This window comes from Cebidichthys violaceus, unplaced genomic scaffold, assembly GCF_023349555.1.
Source record: "Cebidichthys violaceus isolate CVI_PGR_0920_01 unplaced genomic scaffold, fCebVio1.0.p SCAF_17, whole genome shotgun sequence".
NCBI classification, from domain to species: domain Eukaryota; kingdom Metazoa; phylum Chordata; class Actinopteri; order Perciformes; family Stichaeidae; genus Cebidichthys; species Cebidichthys violaceus.
Genome location: NW_027176340.1, coordinates 5099539 through 5114433, shown reverse-complemented (window position 1 = coordinate 5114433; position 14895 = coordinate 5099539). Strand labels below are relative to the sequence as shown.

Below are 14895 nucleotides of genomic sequence, written 5' to 3'. Positions count from 1 at the left end.
GCAGGGGCATTATGGGATTGACTCCCTACCTGCACTTGCCTTCCCAATCTCACAGATATTCTTCCATTCCCTGAGCGAGCCTACTTTACATAATCATAAGCCATTTTGTGTGCACCATTAATTCGGTCCCGACTAGAAGCCCTTTAATCATTGCTTGGAGGAGGTGCGGGCTCTCAGTCAAGCTTGACGATTTTAACCAGTCACATCATGCAGGCCCTGCGTCACGTTGCAGAGACGCTCCGTCTGTGGCGAGGCAGTCTACAATGGAAAGATCTTCACTTTGATTGGTTTCCTCCACCTTGTGGGGGAGGTCACTTCCAACCTGAATCCTCGCCCGTGGATGAAGACCGACGGACTTGATTCAAGCTCGAGGGCCGCCATTCAAGGAAAACGGAGGGGACTGTATGCAAATGAGGCTGATTTGAATTCCCACCGCTATTCTGCAGTGCGGATAATCGTGGAAAGTTTTGCCGGGTGGATAAGCTTTGACTGTATTCTTCAGGGGAACAGTTATGAAACCGCAGACCTCCTCAACTGTCAAAATGGCAAAATGGAAAACTCCAAACTGAATTTAACGGAGAAAAAAAATAAATAAAAATCCTTGTGCTCAAGGATGAAAAGATAAATGTTAGCCTTGTTAGAGGGCCCGCAAGCTTAAACTCCGAGAGGCATGCTTGAAAGATACACAGTGACATGAGCACAGATCACTCCAGCCTACTGTACTTCCTCTTGGGCATAGTGCCTACACCAGCATTAACCTTAGCACTCTCCCTTTCTTTCCTTCTTTCACTCTCTCCTTCCTTCCCCTTTTATTCGCATCTCTTCAAAACCACGAAACACAATGCGGTAGCCTCGGTGCATGCGTCTCTGAGCCTCATGCTGCATTTAGACCTACATTACCTTTCAGTCTACTTCAGATGCAAGCCCGCTTCACAAACACAGAGCCCGTTATGTACTTCGGACTTCACTGCGGAAGCGAAGAACACAAACAGCCGCTGGCGCCGCACGCTGAGAATGATTTAACTCATTCAATATCATTAGCCTCAATAATGACAGTGAGCCAACATGGCGAGGCTGCCGCCAGCGAATCAGATGCAAAGGACTGTTATGTCACGTCTGACAACACTACTGAGGATGGCTAATGCGTTTCCTCAAATCAACGCCCAATCTTAATTTCGCAGTCAACGGAGCACTCATGTTTCACCCCCCACAAAGCGGATTCCTGCTTTAAAAGGCATAACATCACCTTTCTTTTTGATTTATTTTCAAGTTTTGGGACTTGAAAAACACAATTTGAAAAGATAATCAGTTGATTTCAATATGAATTGCTCTATCAGAAATCAAGTAATCTACCACTTGAATGACAATCTTATAAAGAGCAGAGTGCAACAATGCTCCTGTAGAACATTTATGCAATAGAATGGTTCAAAATGAGAAAACATGTATATAAAATATTATATATTCAGGGGTTGAATTGGAATTTGCTGTGTGTGGTCCATTGTTTGTGGTAAACAATCTCTATTTTGATGCTTTTTTTATGCACTCTGGCTCCTTATTTACATTCAAAGTACGTCTTTACCCTAAATCTCTCACCTTTAGTAGAATCAGTCGTTTATCGGTTCAGTTTGTCTTGGCGTCATTAGGTAAGTCTAATGTCATAAGGTAAGCCTAATGTTATGCAACGTGAGTTTTGTAAAATAACTACAGATGGATATCTTGCATAAATAGAGAGCTGGCTGCAGACCATAACGTACTGTACCTTAACGCGCTGAAAGGTAATGCTGACTGCAGATTGCGTGTCCTCCGCTGTTCAATTGTCATTCACTCTTTTACTCTCAGTACTTCAATGTGAACTTAAAGATGTTCCACTTCATAATCTGCTCCTTTTCATTGTGCACCAATTGGAGTAATTCCACCACACAATTAGAAAGCATTTGCATTTTGTCATAAATGTTTTTCTATGAGTATAACTTTGCCTAAATGTTAATTGTATGGGGTAAGGTAGAAGCAGTCATTGGTCTTTATGTCCCTTTGGGTTTCTACACACAAAGAGGCTCAATCATTTTCATTAAATCAAATATTAAACCTTTTTGTCAGAGTGAATGCTACAGTAGTATAAACTCTACAATAGAGCAGTAATTAGTAATCAACTGATTAAAGGGGTGCGATAAATATTCACTGCAGCATCATCTCAACACACAATGTTGTGGGCAAACGCTATCATGAGGCAAAGTGTCTGTTTTCACAGCAAGTCAGGGACACTCTTTAATATGACAGCAAGGGTTACTTCAACAGTAACAACCGACTCAACGTAGCTTTTGAGTCCATAATTGAAAAAAATAAGTGATTAATGATTAGTGATTAATACTTCTGCTATAAGTTCAACACAAGGATCTGCAGTGATGATACTCAATACAAACCCACACTACAATACATTTAATACTAAGGGATTATCAGTGTAAGGTAAACAAACAAAAAGGCTTTCATGATAATAGTATCCTTGCACTTAAGAGACTAATCTGGGAAAATACTATTCAGTTTCCCCTTTAAAGCTGAACAAATGCAGCTTCCTGTACTTTGTTTGCGGTGCTTGTTTGTCACTCCTGCCCAGAGCAGAGTAGACATCAATGGCCACAAGCTAAATCTAAATGAAATACATGCCAATGAGTTTTATCGCTTAAGAACAAAGATCAGATCAAAAATATGAACAGCAAATCTTTCCATCTGAGATGGTGCTGTTTTTGAGGAGCAAGCGGGCAGGTTCATCTATTAGTTACTGTCACAATGACGGTCATCAATATTTATTTTGGCAGTTCTGACAGGAAGGAGAAAGGAAGAAAAACTGGTTTACAATAGCATATTGGACCAATGGGCAGTCCTCACCGTGATGAATTGTAGCCTGAGCAAAGAAGAATTTGACGATTCAAAATCTACTTTAGCAGGGGGAGCAAAACCCTGCAGCTTAAGTTCAATTGAAACATCTTAAATAAGTCTCAAGGTTTTATGGCCAAATGTATATCAACGTGTGAAGAGTTCAGACATGCCCTACCTATACTTCATGCCAGTCCTCATGCTTTGCTCGCTGGAGGAAGGCACACTCTGAACAGAGAGTTGTCCAAGACTGCGAGCCACCATCGCCACCGCTCTGAACTTGCTGCGGGTGCCTGTGTTGGGGCTGTTGGCGTTCTGTCGGTTTAGCCGGTCTTCCGTGGTGCGGCTCACCCCCCCACGGTGGTCCGTGCACACTAGTGACACCTGCATCCTGGCTTTTGGCCGGCCGTCCCAATGGAAGAGAGTCTAATTAAACTCTCTGCTTGTTAAAGTCAGGTAGGGCAAACTCCCAGAGGTGTTTGAGGACCCTGAAGAGCGTGAGAAAGATCAGTGCCAACTCCTCCGAATCCAGCCTCACGCTCCGTGCCTCCGTTAGAAATCACTGCCCAGTCGCTAAAGTGACTAAGCTCACAATGTTCAGTAGAAGAAAAGAGGGGCAGGAGGGTGGGAGGGCAGATCAGAATGGATTCAAACAGTGAAGGACTGCTGATCAGGTGAAAACAAAATCCTCTCAAAGGAAGTCCAAATCCAAGCACAACGATACGGCATCTCCGTCTCAGCTGGTGTGAGAATCAAATATGCAATCACTGCAGACTTCAGATACATAAAACGCCGGTCAAGGACAACGATTTAAATCTTTAAAAAAAAAAAACAAGAGTCCCAAAAAACTAAAAGCTTGTGTAAATTTCCCTCTGCAAGTTTTTCCTTGATTCCTCCGGTTGTCCTCCTCTCGCTTTATCTTTTAATCAGAGGCTCATCAGAGGCTGACAGGCAGATTTAGAGTCTTGCAATTTCCTTTTAAAGCTGAGCTCAGTGCTAGAGATAACACCTCTTGCTGCCAAGCTTTAGTAGAAACGCATAGATCCACACAAAGGGATGGAGAGAATAAAACACGAACACACAGTTCCAGGAGGTTTTCATCTCGCCTTCCGAGTCCGCCTTGACAGTTGTGCCGGCTGCTGGATACCCTACTGAATACTACTGCATGTTAGCAAAAAGGGCAACCTCATATTCACTTGCCAGCACTGGCCGTTGCCCTGCTTAAACTTACATCTGTATGCCTTGTGCTCAGCGTAAAGCTGCACGGTGCACACGGGCAAGAGATGGGAGGAGAGAGAGAGAGAGAGGGAGGGAGGGAGGGAGGGAGGGAGGGAGGGAATGTGGTGGGAGGGATATGAAGAGAAGCTATGAGGAGGAATATTCAGAGAGCCACAGCAGCGTGAGAGAGCAAGGCATTGAAATCTGCTGTGTTTACAGCAGCATTCTTAAGAAAAAGGTAGTGCATTTTATTATTTTTTTCCCCTCTTCTTTGTCCGCCCGATGCCCTGCAGTGCCAATATAGTTCATTCTGTCAGAAGAAAAAGGGGGAAGCTGAACACTCACTGGTCAGGACTTTGCAATAGCCCATGGCTCCGGAAAAGGGGGCTCTCACGTGGGTGTGTTCAACTGCCCATGAAATATTCATTATGCAACTTTATCTGTGTTAATACATGTTAACGGCTGGACCGTCTGAGACTGAACTGGCACGCCGTGTTCGTTCATACTGTTCGTCTAAAAACGTTTAAATCTAGTACATTCTTCAACTTGGATAATAATGAATGTTGCAGGATAAAAGGCCCGAATACATTCCCTTATAACATCTGTTATTAATGGTTATTTGATGCTCACCTATTGAACAATGAGAGCATTCTTAGAGGAGGTGAGGGATAGCAAAATGATATAGGTTGGAGGTTGAAAGTAAACACCACAGTAATTGGAGTAAACGCAACAGTGGATGCAGATTGAAGAGACAGTAGATTAGACACACGCTCCCAGTAAGATAATAGTGAAGCTTATCTGAGTGGACCAGCTAGTGTGCTAGGAGCTAGGAGATAATTAAACGAGATGCCATCAGGAGCAGACATGTATTGTAAGGCAGGCGAGGAAGCAACCTCCATCACGGCAATCTAGCAAACAGGCTGTTGCTAACTGACAGCTCTATTCTTGGAGCTATGACCTTTGGTCTCCGAGACTTAAATAGAGCCCTGAGGGGAGAAGTGGTTTAATTCAACTAAAATCTGATTTAAATTTCACACTGTGCGAAGAGAGCAGAGAAGCCAGGCTCCAAACTGCCTTTGCGAATTGCTCCATCCTATAACAAAGTGTGCGAGAGATTGAAAAGGAAGCCCCTGAGCCAGCATGAATGCGACTGCATAGCAATCTCTGCAGCGGCGGCCGAGGCGGCGTGTGAGCAAGATAGATGGGCTCGTCGCCTTTGCAGCGTTCGGTCCTGCACTTTGGGTGAGGGTGACGGGGGGGGGGAACACGTTTGAGGCCGATGCCATTCGCTCTCTACTAATTTCGACATAAGAGCACAGGAGCAGTCTGACATGGCGCCCACAGGGTACGGCGCACGCACTCAGTGCCAGCGCTGTGGAAACATGACGCCGCCATTCCACTCGGCTGTGCTCCAGGAACCCCACAGGAGTCGTGACATAGGGGAAGGTGCTGAGAAGTGGGCGGGGCTAGGGACGGGAGCGCCGGCTGCACAGATACAGTGTCAGTTTTTGTGATTCACGTAAAACCCACAAAATAAGCTTGACAAAAATCCGGCCCCAGCTAGATATGGGAACACTAGGATGAAATATAATATATTCATTCACAACCTTCATCCTACAGTTTATTGTTAAGGCTTTAATACCCTTTTCATGGCTACTGACACCATGTGACCACTGATTTATTGTCATGAATCATTTGTTTGAACCTTGAAAATCTACACATTCATTGACTGTTGTGCAGTGCAATGCATAGTGATCAATACAAGCACGCATCATCCGACAGACTAGTGATCCATCACCTAAATGAATCAATGGAACAAAACATTTTTCACTTATTGATCCTTCTGGCATTTTGTCCAGCTTACCGACACTCAGCGCCAGATGCAAACCATACTGCATAAAAATCTTTACTGTTAAATATCTTAAATAAAAATGACATGATGCACCAACGCCTTGCAATTACCAGGAGCTATAAACTGCTACAAAAATATGCCAACAGAGTGAGCAACAAATACGCTCAATCCAATACACCGTGCCTGTCACACTTACTACGATTTAATAATTCACAACAGGCACGTCTGCCAACTCTCTTCAGATTGACAGCATGCGGTTTTATTCGCTTTAACTATATCTGGAAAACAAAAACAAAAAGGACCAAAAGACCAGATAAAGAGAGGAGGCGACCATTAAAGATGACTGACACTTGTACGGATGTCTTTAAAAAAAGAACCAAAAAAAAAAATGCCAATTTTAGCAGGTGTTGCTGTGAGCATGCCTGACAGACATTTTAATGGTCTACACCCACTGCTGCTGTCAAGTCAAGAGGTGATTGGTGAAACATTTCCTATCTCCGTTGTTAGAAACCTGCGACCTCGTTCCACATGCGCCCGCTCATCAAAACGCACACAGCGCAGTCATGCCGTTGCTGAAGGGGAGGTCTTTCATCTGCGTGACATTCATAAACTACCTCTGTGTTCATTTCATGACTGAACTTTTCACTTGCGTGACACATCAGCCCCGCACTGCAGAGGACACATCGCCTCCTGGCCTGCTGCTGATCGCAGAGTCAAAGTCAATCTGAACAAAAAGCTTACACGTTTATGATCTCATCCAGTCTTTTCACGCACACTTTAATTAGGATTCTTTTCTCAATGCTAGTATTGAGCAATTACCGGCCTGAACTATTAGCTGCTTTGTGTTCATTCATCAGAGTCTGCAGAAGCAAACTTGGAATGAACCCTGTATTCATTGTTAGCGACGAGATAAATCAGTCATAAAGGATGCTGAACTAAATATAAGAAACTCTGATCTTTACATAATGCCTTACAGTGCCGCTGTTAAATTGTTAATTAGCGACATTGTGTTCATGGTGCGCACAGCAGGGGGGGGGACTCAACCCAATGCACGACTGCTCTTTCACGATAAAAAGTAATTTATGTATCAATGCAAAGGGACACAATTGAACAATACCTGAGAAACAAATCCCATCAGTTACCATTGTTAGCGCTGGACTCAGCTGGTTTTTACACGGCCCTGATGAGCAAATCTCGGCGTAAAGAAAAGAAATCCATCTCCTCCCACTCCACATATTATCACAGTGTCCTCCCTTGAGTCGTGGCCTTCGTCTCCTTGCCTTGATTAAGTGCCTGATTTAGTGGTTATCCCAAAATCTACTGAGCTGCTAAAACCCCTCTCAGACACTCAATCTGTGTGTGTGTGTGTGTGTGTGTGTGTGTGTGTGTGTGTGAATGCAGAGCGCCGATAGGGCCCGGCCCTGCGCTTCATTCAGTGTGCGGGGGAGGAAGAGGAGAGGATACAGCTTAACGTGTGTGTTTATGCGATCACGACTACAGCAGAGTCAAATTCACCCAACAATAGCTTCCTTTTCGTGTAGACGGAGAAGGAAAACAAAAGTAACCAATATCCAGATTCAAATTCACTACGTAGTTGTAATAAAAAAGCTGCGGAAATGTATCCTCACTTATTGACTAAACTACATCCTTTATTAAAAATACAAGAAAGGAAAGCACACTTAAAATGATTGGTTTTGTTCTGTTAATCCTTTCAGCCCTGGTCGGGAGGAAGGGTTGGCGATCACAGCATAATGACGCCCCCGGTGGTCCGTCCCGGCTGTACGGGAGGTTTTGCTCGGACAGCTGACTTCTCCCGGCTTACAGCACACATACAGACAGTCACTGTGTTTTCATCGACAGAAAGTTAGAAACTACTCTGACCACGAAGGTACAGTGGGGCCACCGTCATGAGCGGAGATCCTTCACCGCAACGGCAGCATTAGCTCTAAAAATAGTCACTTGTTCTCTGAATCAATTCTACACAAGTGAGCCTAGACAACACACAAAGAACGCCCTTAGCCACTGAAAGGGGAAAAGGACTCCCAAATTTGATATTCGCGAGTGTCTCATGTGGTCGCTCCCTAATTTGGTCTCAGGGGCCGTCTGGGTACCTCCAGCGAGCTGGGATTGGCACAGGAACTGGCATCCAGAGTTGCTGCAGGGCGCCGGGCCTGAACTGTCCTACTGCTATTTGGGCAAGCACTGGCTTTCTGTATTATTGCAGAGATCCTCTACAACTAAACAGGGGAACTACATCTCAAGGCAAAGACTCCTTCAAGCTAAACAGAATAACCTGTTCTCAACTGCTTCATCTCCTTCTAGCTCAGCCTTCTTCTCTGCACATCTCATACCGCTACCTTAAGAAAGCGTGTCCACGGGCACCAGGCCAGGGAAACCGTTCACCAAGCTGAGGATGACCACAGTTGTATCATGTGTAACTGTTGGCCAGCTGTCTAATGGAGGTTAAAGTTCCACTTACTGAGGGTTAAATTGAACAACATTAGTGAGGGTTTGAGTAACAAAGTGTAAAGGATAGCATCCCTGAGATAGGAGGGGCGAGGCAGAGGAGTGTGTGTGTGTGTGTGTGTGTGTGTGTGTGTGTGTGTGTAAGTGAGTGGGTGAAAGGGCTTAAGAGAGGTAATGGAAAGTGATGGGAGGTCAGACAGATTGACAGTGGTGATCGACAGATGTGGTCATGCTTTTCTAGCAGCTTAAAGCATCCTGAGGCTGGGTTCGAACATTTCTAATGGTTGACCCTTTCATCACTGCAATGACAATGTAATTAAAAATATATTAGAATATTATTCCATCTTTTGTGTCGTTTTTCTGTACTTTTCATTATGTAGGTCAATTTACATTTCTTCTAATTGCTAATCTATAAATTATTAACTAATTTAAAAAAAGAATGAAAAAAAAGAGGAAGGTTTTAAATAGCTGTCACAAAGAATGTTGAAAATTAGGTTTTGTTAAGGATATATTATTTCAGTTTTTCTGGGATTTCCTGAGAAAACAGTGCGGAGAGAAGCGGGTCGCAGCTGTGTGCTGCAATTCTTAATTCTCCAGTGAACATGACAGATTCCCCGCAGACAGCAGGGCTCAGAAGGAGTTGTCCTTTCAGCTGTCCCCATTGACAGACCTAACGGAGCGAGAGAGCCGACACAATCAGGAAAAAAAAAAAACAGAAGAGAGGGAACCCCTGGAATTATAATAAAGTCATTACGATGACTTTTGGCTTCAGTGATTATAGAGATTACATGTCATTCAAAATATGGGGAAAATAGAGTAAAAACACAGTGCGAGTTTAAGAAAATATGTTGACCGTCACAAAACAGCAGCGAGCCCACGGCAATGTAGGGAATTCAGATGTGCTTGAACCAAACAGGGCTGAGTTACACAGGCCGAGGAAGCGCGCTCACTAATCTGAGAAGAGAGAATGGAGGAAGCAGAATAATCTGTGCTGTTCATCGGAAGATCCTCCAGCCTGCCTGTGTGCATTTGTCATACCGAAGGTTCACACAGAGGAGCGTTGCTGGGCAGAAATGCTTTATATCGCACGCATTTCAGCGGGAAGATGTAGCTCTCTATGTCCAGATTGTTTTGAGAAATGCGAGTTCAAGTACTGGTGAAGGGACCTGGGGGCCTCATTGCAGGAACATATCCTAACCCATCTTTAAATGGGCACTTGTACCGTCATGTCATGCCCGCATCTTTGTACCGCAACATCAACGACACTCACCGGCCAGCTAGCTTGCCCTGATGGACGGGTGTAGAATTTTAGCAACGAGAAGTCAGAGGCACTGATCATGTCGGTGGAGGAGAAGATACCTCATCTTTTCTTCTCAAGTATCTCAACCAACCCTCTTCAGAGCCAGGTGTAGCCAAAAAAAAAAAAAAAAAGGTTTCAGACTTGAAAAATTAAGATAACATACATTTTTTTTTTCTTCCAAAATCTAAAGAAAGTAGCACCTACTAGAGGTTCTCTTTAACTGAAGGTTAAGTTGTAGATTAATAGCACTTTTGTGTGTGTTTGCCATTTAACCATATTTAAATAACACCAACTGTCAACAACTGCTCATTTTAGTAGCTAATTAAGATGATTGACTTAAATTGGCAAGACATTGTTTCAGAGAAGAAGAAGCATCATTTATACAATAGAAACATCTAGAGGTGTCATTTTTAGGGAAAGGATGTAGCTGGTTGTGTTATCTAAACACATTGATAGAAAACACTGAAAATCTCCAATTAGACAGAAGTAGAATGAAGTCAGCTATTCTAAATATCAATGTGTATTCATTCATATTGGAGATACTCTCTCACACAATAACTGGTTTGTCTGCTTTTGTTCTGTTTAATAACTCTAACGTAATAAAGCATAGAATCTTCTGGTGTTGTGATGCCCTTGACCGTTCACAGCTGTGACGGCCAACACAGATCTATTACAGTGTGTGACCCATCACTTTCTAGCTGATGCCGTTTGATGGTCCTGTCACACAAGTTATGCTTACGAAACAGATGGCTCCTATTTATTTCTCAGCTACTGATTCGGTCACCCTGAATGGCCTCCAGCAGTATAAATATAGAAACAAGGCAGCAGGTCTATAATGTGGTCAGACTGCTGTTTGTAAATCCTTGACATGTTGAGGGGTCAGAACAGCTCAATCCTTTTGTCTGGTGGTCCGGCCTGAGGTCTCGGTCTGCACCAACACTATGACGCCTTAAAAAGAAACATCAGGCAACATAGTTCACAATATACACAAAGGCTACACAGTACCAGCAGAAACCAAGAAGGACATTGAGAGGCAGAAAACTACAGAAGAAAAGTGTAAGTGTGTTTGTACAATAATAAACTAGGTCAAAACTGTAGTTTTGAAGAAGTGGATGTAGTGTATTCTCCATGACACAACTAAATGGGGACCACAGGAGAACACACAGAGCAAAAAACAAATCTATATGTTGTTACTAAGGTGCCATGAGCAATGTGGGGAAAAAGAGAGAGAGAGTTTCCTATCAAATACACAACAAAGCAATGAAAGGAAATATGAAGTAAGTTCCATCAAAGAGAAAGTCAGTTGTCAAAAGAAAAATACTTTACACTACACACTTTTATACTTTACAGGACAACACCTGCAAACAAACTCAGGACCTGGTTTTGCTGCCTTTCTGATGAATCGGTCAACCGTGACATCTGAAATGTCCCCGTGCATTTCCCTCTTTGCCTCAGACTTGACCTTTTAAGAAACGACTCTTTACTTAAATCCATCACAATTTCTGTTGCCTAAAGACCTTATTGTAATTTGCAATGGAAATGTCATAAGAGACGTACAAAAATAAATCATGGGACGTTTCCCAAGAAATTCAAATGTGTTGAATACAATTGAGAAGCTCAAGAGAGAAGGAAAGCAATAGACATGGCCCTAGTTTAGGAAATATGCACTGAACGCTGTTTCAACCTCCTGTCTCTTCCACTCAGGACCAAGCAGCGGACATGGGGCGACAGAGCCTTCTCCATAGCTGCCCCCTCCCTCCGGAGCTCTCTCCCCAAACACATCCGAGACGGCACCCATGTTTCCATCTTCAAATCAAAACCCACTTTCACAGAACTGCTTTTAATGTGTGACGAATGTGTGTTCTGTGTTCTTAGTGTTTAGCTTTTTTTTTTTTTTTTTACGATGATTTTAATGTTTGTAAAGTGTCTTTGAGAATTTTGAAAAGCACTATATAAATAAAATGTATTATTATAATAGTTCTTATTATTTAGTACAAAACTTCCAAAAGCGACTACAGCACTATCCTAGAGCCAGAGTGTCTAGAGGGGTGACCTCCCGTCACTACTGGGTATTCATACAGTACAGAGCAGCCTCCCTGCAGCCTCCAGTGACACACACACACACACACACACACACACACACACACACACACACACACACACTCTTTCAGACATGGAGAAAAAAACACACGGTTAATGCGGACCGGCATGAAAGTACATGTGAGGAAGAGCAATGTTCAAAGGTGCCAGAGCAAAGGAGCAAGCAGAGCAGCTGCCCCCTCACTATCAGACTTAGGGGAGCAAATGTGTGTTTGCTTTTTTTTTTTTTTGCATCCCCACTTTTTTGTATTTTACATCCCATAGACCTCGCTGCACGCCGTCTCACTGCAAAGAGGGGCGGGGCTCCCTGCACGACTGCCCCGGAGCCAAGTCTCTCAAAATCCTGTGACACACACTGTAATATATAGTGCAATAGAAACTGTGCTTTATAGCGAAAGAGCAGCTTTATTGGTCTTAAATAAAAGGCTCTATATTGCAGGAAATGGCACGTTCAGGCGTTACAGCCCGTGGCAATGTCAACATAGATGTTGACATCGCAGGCTTTATTGAAAACAACACGTCCACGTTCAGCACTGTGATGAAGGAGAGTACAGCTATAAAAAAAAAAAGGTGCTCTTACCATCCATTTGAACAACAGAGACTACTTGTGTGGCAAAGCTACTGTGACGTCTATGGCTGTGCTTCTTCACATAAATCAGAGACGTCAAAGTTAAAACTCTGGTGTTATACAAACCAAATACAAAAGGCTCATGAGTCAGAGGTTACAACTTCGCCATTTCAGGAATCCAAACACAATGTACTAACCCTTAAGCTGTGATCATGAAACATCCTGTTGAGCTGCCATATATAAAGAGACTTACATTGAAATATAACAAACACCAAGACAAAATAGAATTGTGTAATCCCTGGCACTCCCACCTCTTGCGCCCACACAACATTTCTGACTAGAACACTTTGACAGGCTGTCAGACTCGGCCAGACACAGATAGCTCACAGAGGAACCGGAGAGGTCACCGAATCTTTATCTAATACCTAAACATCGTCCACCGCCCCCGCGACAAAGATAAAGCACAAACACACAACACGGCGGCTTTCATCACCATAGCAAGACTACGAGGCGGTGGGCTTGAGGTAAAATAGTGGGTTAACAGGTTCGGCTGCATCCCGCTCAGCTGTATCCAGTGGCAGCTGTGGACACAAGTCTGTTGCTAAATTTAGCTCTGGAGTCGGGGATCGCCTGAAGAAAAAAACGTCACAGTCTGACACACATGCTGCCGTGCTGCTGAGACTAAGAAAAAATTGTTTACAGTTTAGAGTGGCTCAGTGCAGATTTATGTCCGCACCGAAAGGTTTGTGTGTGTGTGTGTGTGTGTGTGTGTGTGTGTGTGTGTGTGTGTGTGTGTGTGTGTGTGTGTGTGTGTGTCAGAGTATGAAAGACACAGACACAAAAATAAAATGTGAATGATGCTTTGAAGTAGGGCTGGGAGACGTGGAGACATTTAAATCACTACATCTTTGACAGAATAGCTCAATATCTACATTGCCACCATATTATAGGGACTATTGATGCCCTCACAATAAGATTGTTTTGATAAATAATCATCAGCTGGAAAAGACAAACACTTTTGATCTATATGCCATATTACGATATTGAAAATCTAAGAGGCCATCTAGTCTCATAACACGATATTGACATAATATCGGCATAATATCGACATATTGCCCAGGGCAACTTTGAAGCAGAGGCAATAAACTTATGAGAAACATTCCTCCATGTTGCCACCTGGTGACAGGTATGCTATTTTACATCATTCCGGTCTAGTTTCAATACCTGGCTAAACTTAATAGAAGCTGATAAATACCCAAACTAGATGTTCAGCAGTGTGGGAGTGATGCGCTCGCTGTGCTCAGTAAACGCATTAAGCAGTGAGTGGGAGGCATTTGAAAAGTGTATGAAGTGTTAAAGTGAAGCATTGCCACCATCTAGTGGAGATCAGCTGTTAGTGACAGAACCACTCAAAGGGTGTCACTTATTATAACCCGACTCAGTGGGTGTAATATACAGTACATTCTGAAAGTTGTAATTATGTTCTTCAGCTCGTTAACGGACATGCTCAAACCACAACTGCGTTTAGTTTTTATTTGTATTGTTGAGGAAAAACTGAAGAGACCGATATAGATTGTTTTAAAGTATTTTCGATTTCTGTCCATGTTTGCTTAAACTTGCGTTAGATCTGAAACTATTTGCTGCTTCTCTAAAATCTATCTCATTGAAAATGAATATATTTTGGATTCGGACTGTTGGTCAGCAAAACAAAACATTAAAAGATGAAAATAATTAGTTACAGCCCTAATCTTCGTCTATATTTTCAAAATAACAATAAATCAAATTACAGTGCTAAAATGACATTGGAGCTCTAAGTTTCCTCTTCTTCCTTAGCAAACTGTTTTGGTTTAGGACTCATCAGGTGCTAATGTTCTGCTAAGTTTGCTGCATATAAATGAGCCGTCAATGAGCCTCTAGTGAGCTGCTGACTGAACTTGTGTCTGCTTGTTTTTCTGCCCTCTAGTGGCCAAACCTTGACTAATTCTTCTTCAATAAAACTACTAAACGAAAGCGCCAATGAGCTGCCTAACCAATTTAAACTTTTTAGGTGCATTTCATTACATACAGGTGAAAAACTTTTTTTTCAAAGGATTCAAGATGTAATGTAGAAGTGCTGTACATTGAGGAACAGTTGTGGTCAGACAAAGCTTTGTATGCATGAACTTCTAAATGGAGGTCATTACCATGTCCATTAGTGTTAAGTCACTCCAGAAATCAATACTTCTCCAGTCTACCTCCATATAGTTCAAATAGGAGACACGGGGCTTCCTGTCTCGCCTCAGCGAACTCAAGCTGGCTCCTTTACCCGCTGCCTGCCTCCTTCAGTCAGGAGGTCATGGACACTAGGGACTGTTTTCCAAATGGGCCTGCTGAGTGAGAGGATTTAGTTTCAAGGGCAGAATATCAGAAATAGAGTTTTAATTTTCCTTAATTTGAATTGCACAATATTTATAACCTTAAAACCACATGATAAGGAATACTTCTAAGACAACCAGTACTCACACTAACTAGTAAAGGAGT

General features: G+C 42.9%; 1 protein-coding gene across 4 annotated transcripts in view; it reads right to left on the bottom strand.

Moving 5' to 3' along the window:
• The window catches only part of kcnab2a (potassium voltage-gated channel subfamily A regulatory beta subunit 2a), an 83866-nt gene that overhangs the window by 20621 nt on the left and 48350 nt on the right, over nt 1–14895 (bottom strand). The window contains exon 1 of one of the 4 annotated variants that reach the window (XM_068712284.1): nt 3050–4097. The exons of the other annotated variants lie outside the window; for them this stretch is intronic. Within the exon in view, the coding sequence (XP_068568385.1) occupies nt 3050–3261 (212 nt within the window). The 5' untranslated portion in view covers nt 3262–4097. Of the gene's footprint in view, nt 1–3049; nt 4098–14895 lie in introns of those variants that run through there. 4 annotated transcript variants of the gene reach the window in all.